The sequence below is a fragment of the Lithobates pipiens genome, unplaced genomic scaffold (assembly GCF_037356315.1).
Source record: "Lithobates pipiens isolate NorthernLeopardFrog02 unplaced genomic scaffold, aLitPip1_a1.2 Scaffold_28, whole genome shotgun sequence".
Taxonomy (NCBI): Eukaryota; Metazoa; Chordata; class Amphibia; order Anura; family Ranidae; genus Lithobates; species Lithobates pipiens.
Window position 1 is genome coordinate 211,241,535 of NW_027507789.1, and position 21,258 is coordinate 211,262,792.

The 21,258-nt window shown below is 45.9% G+C and overlaps 1 protein-coding gene across 1 annotated transcript in view; it reads right to left on the reverse strand.

The window, feature by feature from the left end:
• Positions 1 to 21,258, reverse strand: part of MYLK2 (myosin light chain kinase 2) — a 92,661-nt gene that overhangs the window by 27,436 nt on the left and 43,967 nt on the right. The window contains exons 3-8 of the mRNA XM_077460470.1: positions 20,931 to 21,187; positions 19,243 to 19,348; positions 17,665 to 17,758; positions 15,816 to 15,925; positions 13,006 to 13,147; positions 1,027 to 1,097 (exon numbers count right to left, since the gene is read on the reverse strand). Coding sequence (XP_077316596.1) covers positions 1,027 to 1,097; positions 13,006 to 13,147; positions 15,816 to 15,925; positions 17,665 to 17,758; positions 19,243 to 19,348; positions 20,931 to 21,187 — 780 coding nt within the window. The remainder of the gene's footprint in view (positions 1 to 1,026; positions 1,098 to 13,005; positions 13,148 to 15,815; positions 15,926 to 17,664; positions 17,759 to 19,242; positions 19,349 to 20,930; positions 21,188 to 21,258) is intronic.

Sequence of the window (21,258 nt, forward strand, 5' to 3'; positions counted from 1 at the left end):
CATCGGACATTTTTGACACATTTTTGGGACCATTGTCATTTATACAGCGATCACTGCTATACAAATGCAGTGATTCCTGTGTAAATGACACTGGCAGTGAAGGGGTTAACCAGTGGGTGGCAGTGTAGGGGTTAAGTGTCCCTAGGGGTGTGTTACTAACTGTTGGGGGCTGGGCTTTAATTTAGTGAACACTGATCTCTGCTCCAATCACATGGAGCAGAGATCAGCCTCACTAGTTGCTAGGCAGAACGGGGAAATGCTGTTTACAAAGGCATTTCCTCATTCAGCAGCCCTGTGAGACGATCGCGGGTATGCCCGCGGTGATCGAGTCCGCGGGACCCGCGACCGGACTCACGGGGTTCCGACCAGCACGCGAGCCCACCTCCGTCGCCGCCCTCACGATGGCAGGGCGGCATTAAAGATTGGACGTACCTGTACGCCAATATGCCTGCCCATGCCATTCTGCCGACGTACATCGGCGTGCGCTGGTCGGGAACCGGTTAATAAACTGACATCTCTGTGTATCGGAGAATTTCTAGTACTGTAATCTCGTAAAGTCTCACGAGATTGCAGTATCAGGGGCCGTTCTCCAGTGTTAGAAGCGTTTGTAGATCGCTTCACTCCTCCAAGGGTGAAGCGATCTAGTCCGCTTCATAAACTGGCACACACAGGAGAAAGATCTTCTCTGTGAATGCCGGAGAATGAAGCAGTGAATAGATTTCACTGCTTCATAAAAGGACACCTCTGTGGCTTGCCCACTACACTGAATGTCCAATAATGATGTGTGGAGGAGCGAGGAACCGCGCCAAAGGAACACTTTTTTTATGACAAGTTGGCATTTGCATAACAAAGCCCCCAGGAGATGATTAGAACTACACACGTACCTGCAATTACACTTTAAAACGTGCATGCGTGATTCAAGGATATAAAAAGCTATGCACAGCACAGACTGACAAACAATACACACGTAGATAACGTCGATAAAAACAAAACAGGCAGAGAGAGAGCAATGTACGCTGATCACACCTTCGAGCCAGGCCAAAGTCTATAATCTTCACCATGTGGCTGATGGGAGACACACATACAATGTTTTCTGGCTGTGAGGAGGACAAAAAAAAAAAAGATAAACAGAAGAAACGATTAAGGCTGCAGTTTCCAGAATTCCAATAAAAAGTAGATGTTCAGTAATAGATCAACCTATATTTATTATGTCCAGTGGGTTCAATGGCGGGTTCATCTCTAGGACTGCATAGCAAATTGTAAAAACGCATATAAGAGCCCCTTGTGTATTACAACCATAATCATTTATTGAAAAATGCTACAAAATTATACAGATACTCCTCACTTAATGACCAGGTTCCGTTCCAACGACCAGGTTGTTAAACGAGGAATCCCAAGTAATCAATATTTTAAGCATTCTTAACTACTGTACTGTATTGTGAAAAAAAAAAAAAGTCCAGCTCAATAACATTGTTATAAGAATGTAATAACACTCCAGCTCAATAACATTGTTTTAATTTGCATAAGTACAGAACAAAAAAATAATAATAATAATTCTGTAATGTACTGTACAATACAATAATGTATATGAGCGACGTTAGGGTGAGGAATACTGGTCGCAAGTCCGACTGGGCGTTAAACAGGTAAGTCGTTAAAACGAGGAGTATCTGTACTTTAGGCTTATCAAAAACACAGCTCCAACATATGGGACGGGGGATGTCATGCGACGTTGTACCCAAACAAAAGTTTTATACATTTTTCCCCCCAAATAGAGATTTCTTTAGGTGGTATTTGATCACCTTTGGGGTTTTTACTTTTTGCGCTAAAATAAAAAAAAGAACGACAATTTTGAAAAAAATAAAAACGTTTTTCTTTGCTTCTGTTACAAAACTTTGTAAATAAGTACGTTTTCTCCTTCCCCATGAGGCACTACTGATTGGCACTGATGAGGTGGCACTGATATGCAGCACTGATGGGCAATGATGAGCAGCACTGATAGACACTGATAGGTGGCACTCATAGGCAGCACTGACCAGAGGCGCTGGCAGGCATCACTGATGGGCACAAAGTGCCATCACTAATGGGCAATGATTACCATCCCTGGTGGGCTCAAGTGGGCTTACCTGGTGGTCATGGGTGGGCATCCCTGGTTGCCATCCTTGCTGGCCATGGATGGGCATCCCTGGTGGTCCTGGGTGGTGATAATCAATCAGTGCAGACCCCCCTGTCAGGAAAGCAGATGATCGGCTCTCCTCTACTCGTGTCTGTCCACGCGAGTGGAGGAAAAGCCAATACACAGCTTTTCCTGTGTACACTGTGATTGGACACTCCGGCAGTGGCTCTTTACCTAGATCAGAGATGCGGTGTGTCAGACTGACACACCACACCACCGATTGCCACGCTGCGTGCCCCCCCCGCGGGCATGCGATCGCTGCTTATCCTGCTGGACGTCATATGACGCAAAGTTAGCATAACTGAAGCACCGCCCGGCCATCATTCTGCTATAGGCCAGGCCAGTGGTTAACATTATCATTGAAAGTGAAAGTAAAAGAAAATCCCAAATTTTGGGTTGTCCCCAGAAAAGTAATAGAGGGGAAACCTTCCAATGGTGACACTAGTTCTGGTGGCCTGGGAGTCCCCAAGAGATTTCATTAAAGGAGAGCTCCAGACTCCTTCACAAAAAAAAATTAAGAGGCAGCAGCTACAAATACTGTAGGTGCTGACTTAAGGACACTTACCTGTCCAGGGATCCGACAATGTCCTCACCCGAGCCGGTTTCTTCAATATCGGGTGCTGGCGCCGGCATCTGTAGTAAGGGAAACCAGAAGTTTGTGAATGGTCCCTTAGTCTTCTGGAACCCGGGGTTTGGACTTCGGCTCAGTCCGCCGTGGCGATCGGAGTCTGTGTGGGAGCGGGTACTGGTCAAAGCCAAGTACCCCCCCCCCCAAATAAAGTGGCAAGTGGCAGTAGAGGGGGGGGAGAGGAGAGAAGGGTGCAAACAAGCGCAGCTTCCCTTTGAGCTCCACTTTAATTTGCAGGAATTTCCTCTCACTTCCTGTTTTGGCTATGGAACAGGAAGTGAAGGTAAATCTCCCCATTGGGACAAAGAGAACAGAAATAAACCTTACAGGGGTTATAATTCTCCCTTATTGTATCCAAAATAAAAAAAATAAAGTTTTGCCTATAGTTCTACTTTGAGGTCCCTTTCACATAAGGCGGACTTCATTCCAATCAGCAGAGGATTTGTTTACAGATCTCTTGCTGATTGGAGCAGAACGGGCGGATGGCACATCTGTGTCTACTCAGTTATTGAAGAGTTGACACGTGCAGCTGGGAGTAAAACAGACTCCACTGTCCACTCCACCCAACTACCCTCCAATCAGCCTAAACAGAAGAGGACGGATCGCTTTGTTTTGTTTTTTCAGCAGACTGGATCGGACCCGGAGGTAGGCACCCGTCTGTCCATAGGAATGCACTGACCTTCTGATCAGAAAAACTGACAGGCGGACCATGATCGGATTGCCCGTGTGAAAGGGGCCTTAAAGCTGATTGCCCTCACATGTATATAAATTAGAAACATTTTAAAAAGACTATCAGGGGCGTACCAAGCAGGGGGCGGGGGGGCGTTCCGCCCCAGGTGCCACACATTGAGGGGGGTTTAAGTGTCTGGGTGGCATTGCTATGGGGTTCACTCTGCACTCAGACAGTCTGACAGAATCCTGAAGGGAATCCCTGGCTCTGGCTGCTCTGTTTTTTGTGAGCTGGAACACCCCCAGCACTGCGGCCGAAATAGTATGGTCTAGTTTCTGTTTTCCCCTGCTAGCTCCACCCACCACTGCTGAGCAGCCGAGCTGAGTGTGTCATCATTCAGCGCAGGGGTGGTTGCTGTTACACACTGTGTCCACACCATCTTCCAGAGTCTAAACCTCCCTAGCTGAAACTGAGAGCCGAGGTGAGCTGGTGATAGGGGGTGTGTGAGCTGTGAGAAGACGTTGGAGGAGTGTGTCTGTCCTGCCATCCTTACTGTGCTGGTCTGTCATAGAAGGGGGGGGGTTGCTGTGTAGTAGGTATACTGTAGCTGACCTGATGGGGGGGGGGTTGCAGAATACAGGCGTGTGCCATGTACAGGTTGTAGACTCCAGATTTGTGCTGTATACAGGTAGCAGAATACAGGTGTGGGCTATGTACAGGTTGCAGAATCCAGGCGTGTGCTATGTACAGGTTGAAGAATGCAGGCGTGTGCTATGTACAGGTTGCAGAATGCAGGCGTGGGCTATGTACAGGTTGCAGAATACAGGCGTGGGCTATGTACAGGTTGCAGAATGCAGGCATGTGCTATGTATAGGTTGCAGAATGCAGGAGTGTGCTGTATACAGGTTGCAGAATCCAGGTGTGTGCTGTATACAGGTTGCAGAATCCAGGTGTGTGCTGTATACAGGTTGCAGAATCCAGGCGTGTGCTGTATACAGGTTGCAGAATCCAGATTTGTGCTATATACAGTTAGCAGAATACAGGCGTGTGCTATGTACAGGTTGCAGAATGCAGGCGTGTGCTATGTACAGGTTGCAGAATGCAGGCTTGTGCTATGTACAGGTTGCAGAATGCAGGCGTGTGCTATGTACAGGTTGCAGAATCCAGGCGTGTGCTGTATACAGGTTGCAGAATGCAGGTCGTGTGCTATGTACAGGTTGCAGAATGCAGGCGTGTGCTATGTACAGGTTGCAGAATCCAGGCGTGTGCTGTATACAGGTTGCAGAATCCAGATTTGTGCTATATACAGGTAGCAGAATACAGGCGTGTGCTATGTACAGGTTGCAGAATGCAGGCGTGTGCTATGTACAGGTTGCAGACTGCAGGCTTGTGCTATGTACAGGTTGCAGAATGCAGGCGTGTGCTATGTACAGGTTGCAGAATCCAGGCGTGTGCTGTATACAGGTTGCAGAATGCAGGCGTGTGCTATGTACAGGTTGCAGAATGCAGGCGTGTGCTATGTACAGGTTGCAGAATGCAGGCGTGTGCTATGTACAGGTTGCAGAATCCAGGCGTGTGCTGTATACAGGTTGCAGAATGCGTGTGTGTGCTGTATATTGCTGTGCGACCACCACCCACCTATAGTAGCTGAGCTGTGAGCTTACCTGGTAAGGGGGGGGGGGGTGGTGTTGCTGTGTTCACAAACCAGGTATAGAGTAGATGAGCTGGTCTGATAAAGGGGGGGACTTACACCCACATCTTGCAGCCATCAGATCCATCCAGCAAGCAGCAGGTCACAGCGGCATCTTGCCATCTTCCCTGCGGCCATCAGATCCCATCCACGGTCCAGCAAGCAACACGCCTTGTCAGCAGGTCAGTTCCCAAATCTGAATCAAATCATCAATGCCAATGAATGCTGTCCCCAGGGACAGATCCGATCCAGAGATCGCCATACAGTGGGATATCTGGATCAGATCTGTCCCTGAGGACAGTAGACATGGGCCATACTTTGTATTGTCAGCTGTATCACTCTGATGTCTCCCTCATAGCAGCTCCAGTCCAGCTCTCCACTTTCCTGACCTTGGCACAATCTGTCCAAAAATGTGGCATCTGCTCACACCTGAGTGACTGACACCTCTGTCCTTTCCCATCTATTGTCACTGGCTACCATGGATGAACAGCATCGGCTGTTATTACAAGGAGCGGGAGGGGACGTCCCCATCCCCCCACAGCTCCGCCCAGGTCACCCATCCCACCCGCAGACTTGAGCCACCAGCCAGCTGGCCAGAGACCCGAACAAAGCCGAATTTGCCTTTGATCAGGTCTCCGATGTAGAAAACTGGAAGCGACAGCACAGTGTCACTTCCGGTTTACTCGGTAGCCAACAGCGCCATTTAAAAAAGAAAGCAGAATTAAAAAACACTGGTCTTGGCAGAGGAGGGTGTTTTTTTGTGGGTGTTTTTACAGTTGGGGGGGTGCCAGATATAGGATGGGCCCTGGGTGCCAAATGCTCTAGGTACGCCCCCGTAGATTATCATTATTTTAAGACCCCTTTCACACTGCAACCCGCCCCGCGGTAAATCGTCGCTTGTTTTACCGGCGCTGTAGGGACCAGGGCGCTTTTAACACCAAAGAAGGGGGTTAACAAAGGGTTAAAAGCACCCAACAAAGTGCAGCTGCCGAATCGCTTTGCAAGCGCTTCATCAGCGCTGCCCATTCATTTCAATGGTAGGGGTGGTTTAGGAGCGGTGTATACAGCGCTCCCACACCGTCCCAAAGATGCTGCTTGCAGGACTTTTTTTTCCCGTCCTGCAAGTGCACCCCCCCAGTGTGAAAGCACTCGGGCTTTCACACTGGGGAGGCATGAGAGGCCCTTTTCAGGTGCTTTACAGGCACTATTTTCAGCGCTAAAATGCCTTGAAAAAAACTTTCAGCGTGAAAGTGGCCTAAAGGACTTAAAGCGGGAGTAAACCTGCACCCTTTTTTTTTTTTAAACAAAACAAAAAAACCTGCAAGGCAAAGGCATAATGAGCTAGTATGCGCTGCATACTAGCTCATTATGAAATACCTTAGAAGGAGGTGCCGGTATCTCGCCTGATCCACGCCAAGGGAGCCGACATGTTGTCTCGGCGTGTCTTCTGGGACTGGAAGGAGTGACGTGTCGCCACTCCGGCCACTCACAGCGCCGAAGCCGCGACACGTCACTCCTTCCAGTCTTTTTTCCCGGAAGGGTCTGGCAGTTCTGCCGGACCTTCGGCTGGCTCTTAAATGTGCATGCGCCGCATGACTGCATTAAACGTAACTATCTCCTAAATCGTACAGGTTTAGGAGATATTAATTTTACCTACAGGTAAGCCTTATTATAGGCTTACCTGTAGGTAAAAGTAAAAAAAAAAAAACCTATACAACCGCTTTATTAGTGCAAACAGTTTGCACAGCGCTTTACAAAATGGAGACAGTACAATACAAGAGGGTTGGGGGGGGGGGGGGGGGGCTGTTTCTTAGAGCTTTATAGATCAAATTAAACACAGTGGTAGGCTTGAGACTGCACTCATAACATAGTGTAAAGTTTTCCTATGCGAAACCACTGCAAAGAGTGCCAAGGCATCCACCGCTGGCATCTTTTGTGTACCGGCCTGAGCCAATTTGGAAAGGGCAGGGACGTCATCCCGGATTTGTGACAGCACCAGTCGCCTCATTGGCAGGCAGCAGCTGAGGCCCCCTGACCACTGGAGGAGCGCCAGGATGCAGGACCTGGGCAACCAGACAGAAAAGCTCCCTAACCTGATACTGTACCAGTGCCGAGTGTTATTCGATCCGCCCGACTACTGTTTTAGACTTGGGGGTGCTCTGATAACAAGAGCTGTCCCAGCACAACGTGTGCGATTAAAAATATGTCCTCTCTTCTGAACCAAATCTCTACCCGTTCCTTAGTTACCGAGCGCAGGAACTTTCTGCGAGGCTTTCAAAGGTTACAGGTCAGGGTTTCTGTAAAGCAGACTGGTCTGAACTCTCCACCTAAGCCTTGGGGATTTAGACACTCAAATTCTCATAGGCTCCTATTAATATGACACGGTGGAAAGTTGCACAAACAGAGATGAAACAATATATCAATATGTATCTGACAGGGAGGAACTGGATGGGAGAGGAGACCTGCTCCGATAAACACCGCTGAGGTTATTAAAAGCAAAAAGCAATCTTGCTTTTTCCGCCTGTTTACTGCGGTTCGGGGGTCTTCTGGATTAAAGTGACACCTTTTGAAGTGGGGTAATATGGGGGGGCCCCCGGATCGCCAGCCAGCTGCGTGTAAAAGTAAACAGTCTTTATTGATCTCTCAAAAACAAGGAAACACAAGTAGCTTTCTTCAGAAAAGTGGTAATAACAGAGTTTAATAATAAAAAAAAAAAAAAAAAAAGAAAGACACCTGTAAGACAATGGCATAATGTGCTAGTATGCATCATATACTAGCACATTATGAAATACCTTAATAGCGTTGCCATCGCTGAGAGGGCTGACATTTTCCCCCTGGTCTTTCTTCTGGTTTGTGAGTGGCTGGAGCAGCGATGATGTCACTGCGTGCGGAAGCACTAAGCTCTAAAAGGTCTGTCGCGGCTATGCCGGACCTTCAGAGGGCATGTGGCAGTGAGGGCATCGGCTGTATTCATTGTGAATACCTCCTAAACGGTGCATATTTATGAGATATTAATTTTACCTACGGGTAAGCCCTATTATAGACTTACCTGTAGATAAAAAATAAAAAAAATCACAAAGCGAGCTCTATTACAGCTTTACAGGCAAACCAGTCCTTAGACTCGGTATAATTAAGAGCAAAACAAAATGGCTCGCCGCCAGTATACCGATCCCACGCTTGGGTTTAGGGTTCCTGTCTGTTTTAGGGTACAAATCAAGTCGCAGGATTTCAGCAAGCCGAGTCTCAGACACCACACAATCTCACAGCTGTGGACTATGTCACTCCACCCTGTGCCATCTTAATGGCATCATGGGCCCCTGGGCAGAGTAATGCACTGGGGCCCCTACCAGCCTGCATCAGGTGTCCACATGACAGTGCGCCATACATCAGGTTCCCCTATCATAGTTCCCATATACATTAGGTATCTCTATCACAGTAACCCAATACTTTACATCCGGTGCCTCCATACATCAGTTTCCCCAATTGTGGTGTCCCTTACATCAGGTGTCCCCATCACAGTGTCCATACACAACAGGTGTCTACAACTGTGGTCCCTTACATCAGGTATCCCCATCACAGTGCCCCCATACCTCAGGTGTCCCCATCACAGTGCCCATGCACAACAGGTGTCCACAACTGTGGACCCTTACATCAGGTGTCCCCATCACAGTGCCCATAAACAACAGGTGTTCACAAACGTGGCCCCTTACATCAGGTGTCCCCATCACAGTGCCCCCATACCTCAGGTATCCTCATCACAGTGCCCATACACAACAGGTGTCCACAACCGTGGCCCCTTACATCAGGTATCCCCATCACAGTGCCCCCATACCTCAGGTGTCCCCATCACAGTGCCCATGCACAACAGGTGTCCACAACCGTGGACCCTTACATCAGGTATCCCCATCAGAGTGCCCCCATACCTCAGGTATCCTCATCACAGTGCCCATACACAACAGGTGTCCTCATTATTGTGTCCATACCCATCAGGTGTCCTCATCACAGTGCCCATAAACAACAGGTGTTCACAAACGTGGCCCCTTACATCAGGTATCCTCATCACAGTGCCCCCATACCTCAGGTGTCCTCATCACTGTGCCCATACACATTGGGTGTCCCTATCACAGTGCCCCCATACCTCAGGTGTCCTCATCACTGTGCCCATACAAAACAGGTGTCCACAACCGTGGCCCCTTACATCAGGTATCCCCATCACAGTGCCCCCATACCTCAGGTGTTCTCATCACAGTGCCCATACACATCAGGTATCCCCATCACAGTGCCCCCATACCTCAGGTGCCTCATCACTGTGCCCATACCCATCAGGTGTCCCCTTACATCATGTGACCCCATCACAGTGCCCCCTTGTCCCCATACATCAGGCTCCCCAGCACTGTTTCCCCTTACATCAGTCGCCCTTCCCCCCTGTATTCACAGATCACAAATGCTCTTCCCACCTGCAATGAAGGCAGCTCCTCCTTCCTCTGCTATGCTGAGATTGAGGTGAGCTCTCAGTCTCAGTTCTGACTCTCTTCCGCTCCCTGCAGGTGGTAAGAGAAAGCCCCTCTCTTGCCCTCTCCTGCAGAAGCTAGCCACTGCTTCATCTAACAGGTGAAGACACTGTAGTTACTCCTGTCAAAAAAGAGGGACAGAAGTGGCCAAATTGTTGGTTCATCCCCCCCATGTCCTAGCCATGATCATGGGGCCCCTGGGCAGTGCCCAGGTGTGCCCACTCATTAAGATGGCACTGACTCCACCTCATAGACACATGCCGACTCCTTGCTGCTGCTTTTCAAGCTTCACTTGCAGGTGAGTTAACCCCTTTAGAGACCCAAGTTCCTGTAATCAGGATTTGGAGGCTCTTTCCCACCCAAAGTCCCTCTGAGCCTTGGAATTCCGAGTCCCAAATGAGAATTTACCAATCAAGAGAGGACTGATATCAGTCCTCTCTTGTTCAATTGGACAACCCCAGAATCCCTCAACCCCTACCCCATGAGCAGTAAAAATGTCTCTTGCACTTTCCCTTAAAATACACTCACCGGCCACTTTATTAGGTACACCTTGCTAGTACCGGGTTGACCCCCCTGTTTGCCTTCAGAAATGCCTTCATTCTTCGTGGCATAGATTCAACACAGTGTTGGAAACATTCCTCAGCAATTTTGGTCCATAGTGACATGATAGCATCACGCAGTTGTCGGCTGCACATTCATGATGCAAATTTCCCGTTCCACCACATCCCAAAGATGCTCCATTGGATTGAGATCTGGTAACTGTGGAGACCATTGGAGTACAGTGACCTTTTTGTCATGTTCAAGAAACCAGTGATGAGATGATTGGAGCTTTGTGACATGGAGCATTATCCTGCTGGAAGGAGCCATCAGAAGATGGGGACACTGTAGTCATAAAGGGATGGACAAGGTCAGCAACAATACTCAGGTAGGTACTATACTAGGTAGGTTGTGGCGTTTAAAAGATGCTCAATTGGTACTAAGGGGCCCAAAGTGTGCCAAGAAAATATCCCCCCCACACCATTACACCACCACCACCAGCCTGAACCGGTGATACAAGGCAGGATGGATCCATGCTTTCATGTTGTTTACACCAAATTCTGACCCCACCATCTGAATGTCCCTGATGAAATTGAGACTCATCAGACCAGGCAACGTTTTTCCAATCTTCTTTTGTCCAATTTTGGTGATCCTGTGCAAATTGTAGCCTCAGTTTCCTGTTCTTAGCTGACAGGAGTGGTATCCGGTGTGGTCTTCTGCTGCTGTAGCCCATCTGCTCCAAGGTTCATTGTGTTCTGCATTTAGAGATGGTATTCTACATACCTTGGATGTAACGAGTGGTTATTTGAGTTACTGTTGCCTTTCTATCATCTCCAACCAGCCTGCCCATTCTCCTCTGTCATCAAAAAGGCATTTTCCTCCACACAACTGCCACTGGACATTTTTTCCCCACCATTCTCTGTAAAGCCGAGAGATGGTTGTGTGTGAAAATCCCAGGAGATCAGCAGTTTTTGAAATACTTAGACCAGCCCGTCTGGCACCAACAACCAGACCACGTTCAAAGTCACTTAAATCCCTTTCTTCCCCATTCTGATTCTTCACCACATATAGATGCCTAAATGCATTGAGTTCCTGCCATGTGATTGGCTGATTAGCAATTTGTGTTACCAAGGAATTGAACAGGTGTACCTAATAAATTGGACGGTGAGTGTATATTCCCTGTTCTTCTATTCCTACTTCTGGTATGTTATAGGTCCATGTTCCTTGTAACTTTTGAACTGTCTGTCACCTCTCAAGCTGAACCCAGTATGTATGTCCACACACACACACATATATACAGTATCTCACAAAAGTGAGTACACCCCTCACATTTTTGTAAATATTTTCTTCTATCTTTTCATGTGACAACACTGAAGAAATGACACTTGTCTACAATGTAAAGTAGTGAGTGTACAGCTTGTATAACAGTGTAAATTTGCTGTCCCCTCAAAATAACTCAACACACAGCCATTAATGTCTAAACCTCTGGCCACAAAAGTGAGTACACAAACACTTTTGTTGTTTGAAAAATTGAGATCCAGATCTGAAATGTTGTGTGTCGGAAATTCCGATGCAAAATGTCCGAGGGAGCCTAAACATGGTTGGAATTTCCGACAAAAAGCTCACATCGAATATTTTCCGTCGGAAAATCCGACCGCGTGTACAGGGCATTATTGTGCCACAAGGTTCTGCCTGAGGAAACACAAGGTTCTGCCTGAGGAAACACAAGGTTCTGCCTGAGGAAACACAAGGTTCTGCCTGAGGAAACACAAGGTTCTGCCTGAGGAAACACAAGGTTCTGCCTGAGGAAACACAAGGTTCTGCCTGAGGTTCCTGTGTGGGGACGAGTCCCTGCCTGGCCCAGTTTATAGGACTTGGGAAAGGTGGACAAAAAATGGTGAACAGATTCCTCCTGCCACACAAGAGAGGTGGACGGAGAAGTCTCAGTATCAGAATACAATGTCCTGGTGGAGGTGGAGGTTATTTCTCCATCAACTTCTCTTGTGTGGGTGAAGGAATCTATTATTTTTTTATTTTATTTTTTGTTCAGCCTCTTGGCTGAACGAATAAAATGTATAAGATATGGCCAGCTTTAGCAGTCAGTTTGTCATGACATGAATACCGGGAGAAACACTGGTAGAGTAAAGGGTTCAAGTAGACTGCCATTGTTTTATCTATGGAAAACCTTTTGAACTGATGTCTCTTATGCCGCGTACACACGATCGGAATTCTGGCCATAAAAAGACCAATGAGAGCTTTTCATCGGAAAATGCGACCGTGTGTATGCTCCATCGGAATTTAGCTATCCGAATTTCCATCAGCCAAAAATTGATAGCATGTTCTCAATTTTCCAGACGGAAAAACTTTCTATCGGTAATTCCAATCGTGTGTGTGCAATTCCGACACGCCAAAAATCACGCATGCTCAGATTCAACTACGAGACGGAAGCTATTGGCTACTGGCTATTGAACTTCCTTTTTCTAGTCCCGTCATACGTGTTGTACGTCACCGCGTTATAAACGATCGGAATTTGATGTGACCGTGTGTAGGCAAGACAGCTTGAGCGGAATTCCGTCGGGAAAACCATCAGAGCTTTTTACGACGAGAATTCCGATCGTGTGTACGCAGCATTAGAACTCATTTTACATGAAGCTAAAGTAAAACTTTTGGAAGTGGATATGATTGCTCATGCATTGTGGATGTGTGTCTGAATTGGCATGCCCAATATATCAGCGTTTCCCTACCCATGTGGTCAGCCAACATCTCCATCCATGCCATACGAGAACACAGAATTACCTTTAAGTCTAGGTGGAGCACATACATCTGATGCATGTAGAAGATGCCCTCACATATTTGGCGCGCATACACCATAGCGTCCACCTCCATCAGCTGATAACTGTCATCGATGATCCTCTCAAACAGCTCCCCTCCGCCCACACTGTGCCCGAGGTAGAGTTACACATTTCCAATGGATCCAGGGAGGTAACCCAAAAAAAAGAGTTGGGGGAAAAAAAAAAAAAAAAAAAAAAAAAAGAACAAAAGGCATAATTAGAATAACATCATAACCATCACTTCATGTAATGACGATATAGTTCCCCAATAGGGATAGAGATAGCAACAATAACCTAAGTGACGCCCTAAGCCTTCGCTTTTGTTCAGGATCTTTGTCCTGGTGACACCCGTTTCCCCTCATTCTTGTCATGGTGTCACCACAGAAATCAACAGCAATAAATAAACAACAGGTTATAACCCTTCCCCGCCTTTATCAAAATAAAATGTTTTTTTTTTTTTTTTTTTTTTGCTGGAGTTAGGCTTTAAAGGTGATCTGCAGGCAAAACAGACTATGTACATATATATGAGATATTTTACCTGCCAAAAAGATTTGTACTTCTGTACATCCACTACTGAGATTTACACAGCTCTGTCACTCAGCGCAGCCAGGATGACACCACTTTCAGTTAAAGTGATATTAAAGGCAGATTATTATGTGGTCAGGGACCAGTATCAGAGTCTACATAAGATATGGCACCAACATCCCGTTTTAGATAGCAGAAAACCTTTGGGAGATATGGAGACTTTATAGGTGCAAAGCATTGAAACAACAATATGTAAAAATGCAAAGCCACTGCACAGAGCAGGTAAGTATAACATGTTTATTATTTTTTTGTAAAAATGCCTTTAAAGAGGAGCTGCACCTAAAAAAAAAAATATTAAAAGCCAGCAGCTACAAATATTGCAGCTGCTGACTTTTAATAAAATCACACTTACCTGTCCAGATTCCAGCGATGTCGGTGGCAGGTGACGAGCGATCGCTCGTCTCGCTGCTGCCCCCGCCGCCATCCTCTGTCAGGGAATCAGGAAGTGAAGCATGACGGCTTCACTGCCCGGTTCCCTACTGCGCATGCGCGAGTCGCGCTGCGCGTCTCTTATGGTCCTCCGCTGTGTCTCTGGGAACTGTGTGTTTCCCAGAACACAACGGGGGGGGGGGGGCGGAGCGTCTGCGGGGGTCTGCGGCAGTCTGGCCGGAAGTGGGTGCAGATACCTGGATTATCCAGGTAACTGCACCCCCTCCCCCCTGAAAGGTGCCGATTGTGGCACCGGAGGGGGGGAGGGATAAGATTAGTGGAATTTCCCCTTTAGGGTGAAGAACCGCTTTAATATCAGAAAACATTTGGGAGATTTGGGAACTTTATATAAACAACAATATGTAAAAAATATATACAAAGTTTATTAAATGACTATATGATGTCATAAAAACAATACATACAATATAAATCATGGCCATAGGTGTGTGTAAAGCATCCTACTGATGACAATGATTTACTGTAGTCACGTTCATGTTTTCTACATGTTTCGGCGCTGAACCCATGGCATGGCAGATGTGCCGCCTCAAAGACCGTTATACACTCAGTTCTCTGTCTTTAATAAGTAAAGAGCCTGTGACTGTCAGTCACTGGCTCTCTGCTCTACTGCTCACTGCAAGATCGGCTGACTCAGGCTCTCAGTAGCGTGCTGAGAGGCTGAGCCAGGTGCCGCTCAGGCATCTGGGTGGATCCTAAAAATAAAGTCGATCTCTCCAGAGCCTGGACCAGCTGAATGATGTCAGCTGACAGCAGATTTTAGCCCGCTGTCGGCTGAATACAGGTCACTGGAGTTCAGAACTAAGTGCACTCCTGTGACCCACAGGAGAAATAGTACCAAAAAGCTTTGGCTTTACTTCTCCTTTAAAGTGGTTGTAAAGGCGTAAGGTTTTTTACAGGAGCGAGCCTGCTTGGTTGCCCTGCATAGCAAGCTGCTTGCTCTGGGGGTATTTGGCAGAAAGGGAGGCAGGAACGTCGGCAGGGGACTCAAGAAGAGCAGGATCGGGGCTGCTCTGTGCAAAGCCACTGCACAGAGCAGGTAAGTATAACATGTTTATTATTTTAAAAAAATGCCTTTAACATCAGAAAACATTTGGGAGATTTGGGAACTTTATAGGTGCAAAGCATTGAAACAACAATATGTAAAAAATATATACAAAGTTTATTAAATGAGCAATGTGATAAAAACAATACATACAATATAATCATGGCCATAGGTGCGTGCAAAGCATCCTATTGATGACAATGATTTACTGTAGTCACGTACAAGTTTTCTACATGTTTCGCCATATGGCTTCTTCAGGAAAGAACGTGGGGGTTCGTTTATTTTAGATATAAGAACCTATAATTCGACAGCTCATGATATGAGTGTGGGGGCCTATAGAGTGTTAAAAGTTAGATGAAGAATGAGGTCCGGCCATGTACTACATCCACATAACCATAAACCACCGAGTATTGCCAGATATGAGGCTATGTTGGGTTTACTAAAAAGTAAACTTCTGAACCTACTTTAAAGAAAAAAAAAAAAACTGACTAAAGACAGAACAAGCCAAAGGTTTGTTTTAAAATAGGAGAGGGCTAGAGTCTGCACTCGAGGCTTCTTTTACTTACGTGTTTATGTACATACCTGTACAAAGGAAGAAATGATTGCACCAAGAACAGCATGCCACTGACCTCTAGCAGTCCAAGGAGGCTACATTTAGTGAGACAGACAAGGAAATAAGGAAAAAAAGAAGCAGAACTCACTATTCTAGCAGTAAGACGATCTCATTAGGGGTTTCGATAGCATCAAACATCTGGATGAGATTGAGGTGATCCAACTGGTTCATTACATTTATCTCATTCAGAGCCATTTCCTGCAGAGAGAGAAGGGAAGGAGGGGGTGGAATGAGGTGTTAATAAAGAGAAAAGGGGGGGGGGCATCACTAAACAGAGAGTAAGAAAAGAGAAGAGAAGACATGACATGTTAAGAGGAGATGATAGGGAAGAGAAGAGAAGACATGACATGACATGACATGACATGTCAAGTGGAGATGATAGGGAAGAGAAGAGAGACATGTTAAAAGGAGATGATAGGGAAGAGAAGAGGAGAGGAGAGAAGAGAAGAGAGACATGTTAAGAGGAGATGATAGGGAAGATAAGAGAAGACATGACATGACATGTCAAGTGGAGATGATAGGGAAGAGAAGAGAGACATGTTAAGAGGAGATGATAGGGAAGAGAAGAGAAAAGAAGAGAAGAGAAGACAAGACATGTTAAGTGGAGATGATAGGGAAGAGAAGTGAAGAGAAGAGAAGAGAGACGTGTTAAGAGGAGATGATAGGGAAGAGAAGAGAAGAAAGATGTGTTAAGAGGAGATGATAGGGAAGAGAAGAGAAGAAAGATGTGTTAAGAGGAGATGATAGGGAAGAGAAGAGAAGAGATGTGTTAAGAGGAGATGATAGGGAAGAGAAGAGAAGAGATGTGTTAAGAGGAGATGGTAGGGAAGAAAAGAGAAGAGAGACATGTTAAGAGGAGATAAGGAAGAGAAGAGAGACATGTTAAGAGGAGATGATAGGGAAGAGAAGAGAAGAGAGATGTGTTAAGAGGAGATGATAGGGAAGAGAAGAGAAGAGATGTGTTAAGAGGAGATGGTAGGGAAGAGAAGAGAAGAGAGACATGTTAAGAGGAGATAAGGAAGAGAAGAGAGACGTGTTAAGAGGAGATTATAGAGAAGAGAAGAGAAGATAGGGAAGAAAAGAGGCATGTTAAGAGGAGATGATAGGGAAGAGTGAGAAGAGAAGGAATGTGAGGAAAGAAGAGGAGAGAAAGGAAGGGAAGGAATTTGAGGAAAGAAGAGGAGAGAAAGGAAGGGAAGGAATTTGGGGAAAGAAGAGGAGAGAAAGGAAGTGAATGAATTTGAGGAAAGAAGAGAAGAGATATGTTAAGAGGAATTGATAGGGAAGAGAAGAGAAGACATGACATATTAAGAGGAGATAATAGGGAAGCGACGAGAACAGAGACATGTTAAGAGGAGATGATACTGAAGAGAAGAGAGACATGTTAAGAGGAGATGATACTGAAGAGAAGAGAGACATGTTAAGAGGAGATGATAGGGAAGAGAAGAGACATGTTAAGAGGAGATGATAGGGAAGAGAAGAGACATGTTAGGGGGAGATGATAGGGAAGCAACGAGAACAGAGACATGTTAAGAGGAGATGATACTGAAGAGAAGAGAGATATGTTAAGAGGAGATGATAGGGAAGAGAAGAGACATGTTAAGAGGAGATGATAGGGAAGAGAAGAGACATGTTAAGAGGAGATGATAGGGAAGAGAAGAGAAGAGAAGGAATGTGAGGAAAGAAGAAGAGGAGAGAAGGGAAGGGAAGGAATTTGAGGATAAGAAGAAAGGAGACATGTTAAGAGGAGATGATAGGGAAGAGGAGAGAAGACGAGTGAGAGGTGATGGGAGAGGGGACAGGAAAGGCGAAAACAATAGGAAGAGAGATGGAAAGGGAAAGGAAGACAAACAGATGGCAGCCCTTGCAGGGAACATAGCTGCATACAGAAGGATGACATTTTTGAGACATGAACATTTTGGGCCTCCCACAATTACCCTGTCTTGTTCATTCTGGCCTTTCAGAACTTTAGCTACAAGTTGCATACCGGTTGCCTTCTCTATGCAGACGTGGACCTCTCCAAAACGGCCCCTAAATGCAGAATAGACACCATGACATATGTGACACATCTTGTACCAGTAACAGCCTCTGTACTTCTGCTTAGGTGCTTCCAAAACCCGGTTGTATTTCACATAACAGTATTTGCCACATAAGAATCAACTACAAATTGAGTCAATAGATCGTAGCAAATTGGCCCTGTTAATTCTCATCTTTTATCATCTGGTCCTATTGATCTACACTTGTGTGTTTTTCACATTACCAAAAGATGCATTTTGCTGAAAATAAATATGAAACACGTAGCATTTTTTTTTTTGTTTATGCAACATTCTTCCATTGCACAAAAACACAGAGGTATGCTTGTAGCCTTAGGGAGTGCAGGGGAAGCAGCCTAAGCAGGTAAATCCAGACATACTTTTACCTGGCTAGAAACTGCAGCTGTTCTTGGGGTATTCATTCCAAGGTGTTTCCAGACCAGCTGGGGAATATATTCCTCTTAGCCCTTGTACACACGGTCGGAGATTCCAATGGAATGTGTCCGATCGGACCGTTTTGTCAGATAATCCGACTGTGTGTGGCCTTCATCGGACTGTTTCCATCGGAGTATCCGACGGACCAAGTTTTCCAACTTGCCGGTAAAATTTTCCGACAACATGATCTGATCGGACCTTGTCCGATCATGTGTAAAGAATTCCGATCGGACAAAGTGCCACGCATGCTCAGATCAAATTCCTACACCAAAGCTATTGGCTACTAGCCTGAACGTAGTCCCGTCGTAACGAAATAACGCCATCACGTTCTGAACGATCGGATTTTCAGACAACTTTGTCCGACGGATATGGTTGTCGGAATGTCCGACCGTGTGTACAAGGGCTTAGATCTCTCTCCACCTGGATGTATCTGAAAAAGCTCCAGAATTGGTCTCGTAGTAAAAGGTTTGAGTCATATCAACTAACTGTGGCTCTAATCTGAAGTTTTTTTTTTAAATAACTTAAACTAAACTAACTAAAAGTCCCATATGCTCCATTGGAAGCTTAGGAGAATGTATGTGCCCCACTAAGGGAATTTCCTTGTCTTGCAGCCCCCTTTTTACTGCTTGTGAACATGATCCTGAAGTTCCTGTGCTACTTTGCAGAAGGCACCATTTCACCTAAACTTGAAATGGACTGCCCACTAACTTGCAATTTACGTCAAATATTGGACATCTAAAAGTCAGACCTTCAGACCACTATAACCGTGTTCAATCTGAGTTAGAACGTGATGCAAGTGTAGTAAGAGTAGACAGTACCTGACTTTTACCACCATATCACCTTAGCTCTGGAACTAGTTTCGTTTTGTAAAACGTTGAGAAGGTTTAGACCTTTTGTCAAGTTTTTTTTTATAACTTTACTCCTCCCACTTTTTGTCCCAATGATAACGCTGTCCAAAAGGTTCTTTTCTTTAAATATTTTATATACTTGTTCAAAATTTCCAACTCAGCCTCCAAAACACACAAGTATAACTACATACTCTCTTACCCGCCAAGAATGTCACCCATGTTTAGGTCATACAGATCTGACATGTTTTCAGTCCGAAGTGACACAAAGCGATGAGCAAAAGGGGCTGGGGGAGGGGGACAGTCATCTGTTGAAAAATAAGAAGCATGTGATCTTAACGCAGATAGAAAACACTCACAGGATTAAATATGCTACCCAGCAGGATCACGTTCTGGATGTTTATGGGTCAGGGCTATCTCAGGAATTGATAAGCTAATGATGGAATTGGGTCAGGAAGAGGTAAGTGTGGGTGGAGCTTTGGTGAAATAAGGAGGAGCTAACTTTGGTAATAACCACAACCTCTGCTGCATCCAGCAGTGGCTCTTCTTGCTGAGCCACCTGAGATACTGGACTACCTGTCTGATTCTTTGGATTACCTTGGATTACCTTGTCTCGTGTTTCTGCTGAACCTTGACATTTTTACTCCTCTCATGAACTTCTTCATTTAAGCCATGACTTTGCACTTCCTGTTTGCCAGATTATTGTGCTCTCTCCAGCAGATATTTTGCTCCTTTGTGTACCCGCAGCTGTCCTTATCTCCACTACCACTCGTTTTTTCTTCCCCTTAATCCCAACCTGCAACCACGCATTATCGGCCTTTGGCTTGTTTACTGACTACACCACCCTACCTGCTATATCTGCTGCTGAGCCCCGGCATACTCTTCTCCTGGTGGGGCAATCCTGAGGATCATGACCTGATACTAACACGCAGCAAAACTCATCTCCACCATCAGGAGCTCTGGTGAATACCAGTTAGTGCTTAGACCCGACACTTCGGGTGAGCAGCCTGTGTCATCCATCAGAATGACCTGCTTGTTTACTTATTCTGTTGGTCGGTAGGAGCCTATCCACTGGTGTAGCTTCTGGTCTCAGAGGCTGATCCCTGACCTTGACATAACCTATATTACGGTTAATGAAATGAAGCATCTAGTGGCCACCAAGAGGGGCCTTAGAAAAAAAAATCCTCAAAAAGTGGTTCCACTGGCACGACATTACTTTTCCTGCTGAGTACCCATCCCTGTTGGGCTGAATTGACATCCTGTGGCAATTGGAGGTTGCCTTGCTGGTTTGCCGTGCCGGGAGAGATGGACGTTGATCCTTTCCCTTTCTGTACTCCTCCCTTTTCCTTTTGCTTCCCCCCATTCTGTCTTATTCATTCTCTTCTCTCTACTTGACCTTAATTTTAAAAACACAGGGTACAGAGACGACCGCCCCGCGTAGGCCCCTGGGGTTACTTTACATGTACTATCTGTTCAATGCCTTTAAGGGACATTGCGTTGAAGCACACTGTGCAAATCTGGTAACATGGTTCCTTGTTGCTGAACCCTTGTACTGACATGATGCCATAAAAAAATAACCTATGTTAGGGTATGGTAAAGTGAGCTATATGCCTGTCTGTAAAACCTTTTCATTTGCTTCTATCAGTATCGCCCAATAGTTACCTTACCTTGAGAACTGAGACTTTATTTTCTGAGCCTGCCTAGTGCCTACCTTTTGCCACATGCTTGCACTGTTAACCGATAAAACATGTCACCCACTGCTTGAAACATAAGACTGCCAGATACATTAATAATGGAATGATCTTGCTCAGCCATAACAGCTCCTGTACATGTATTTCAGCTGTTTATGTGCTATTTCCCTGAACTTGCCTTTACCTTTCCGGGACCCACCTATAATCTGGAAGACATCTTCACCAATGATGACAACAGGGCTCTGTAGGTCAAACACCCCAGGGCTTGGTGGGACACCAAACTTGACTCCAGGGCTTGGTGCTGATATATTCAGAGTTCCAGAGTCTAGTGATGCTTTGTCCATTTCTTTCTCCACTTTGCAGGTCTCCAGTTTCAGATTTATCTTGGGACGCTGTACTTCAGAGGGACGTGATTTGACTTTTTCTTCATTGTTTGTACTGGATTTTTTTCCTGACCTAAAAGAAGATGAAGACATGCCAATACCCAATTTTAACTAACTAAGGGGGTGCAGTTACAAAGCAGAGGT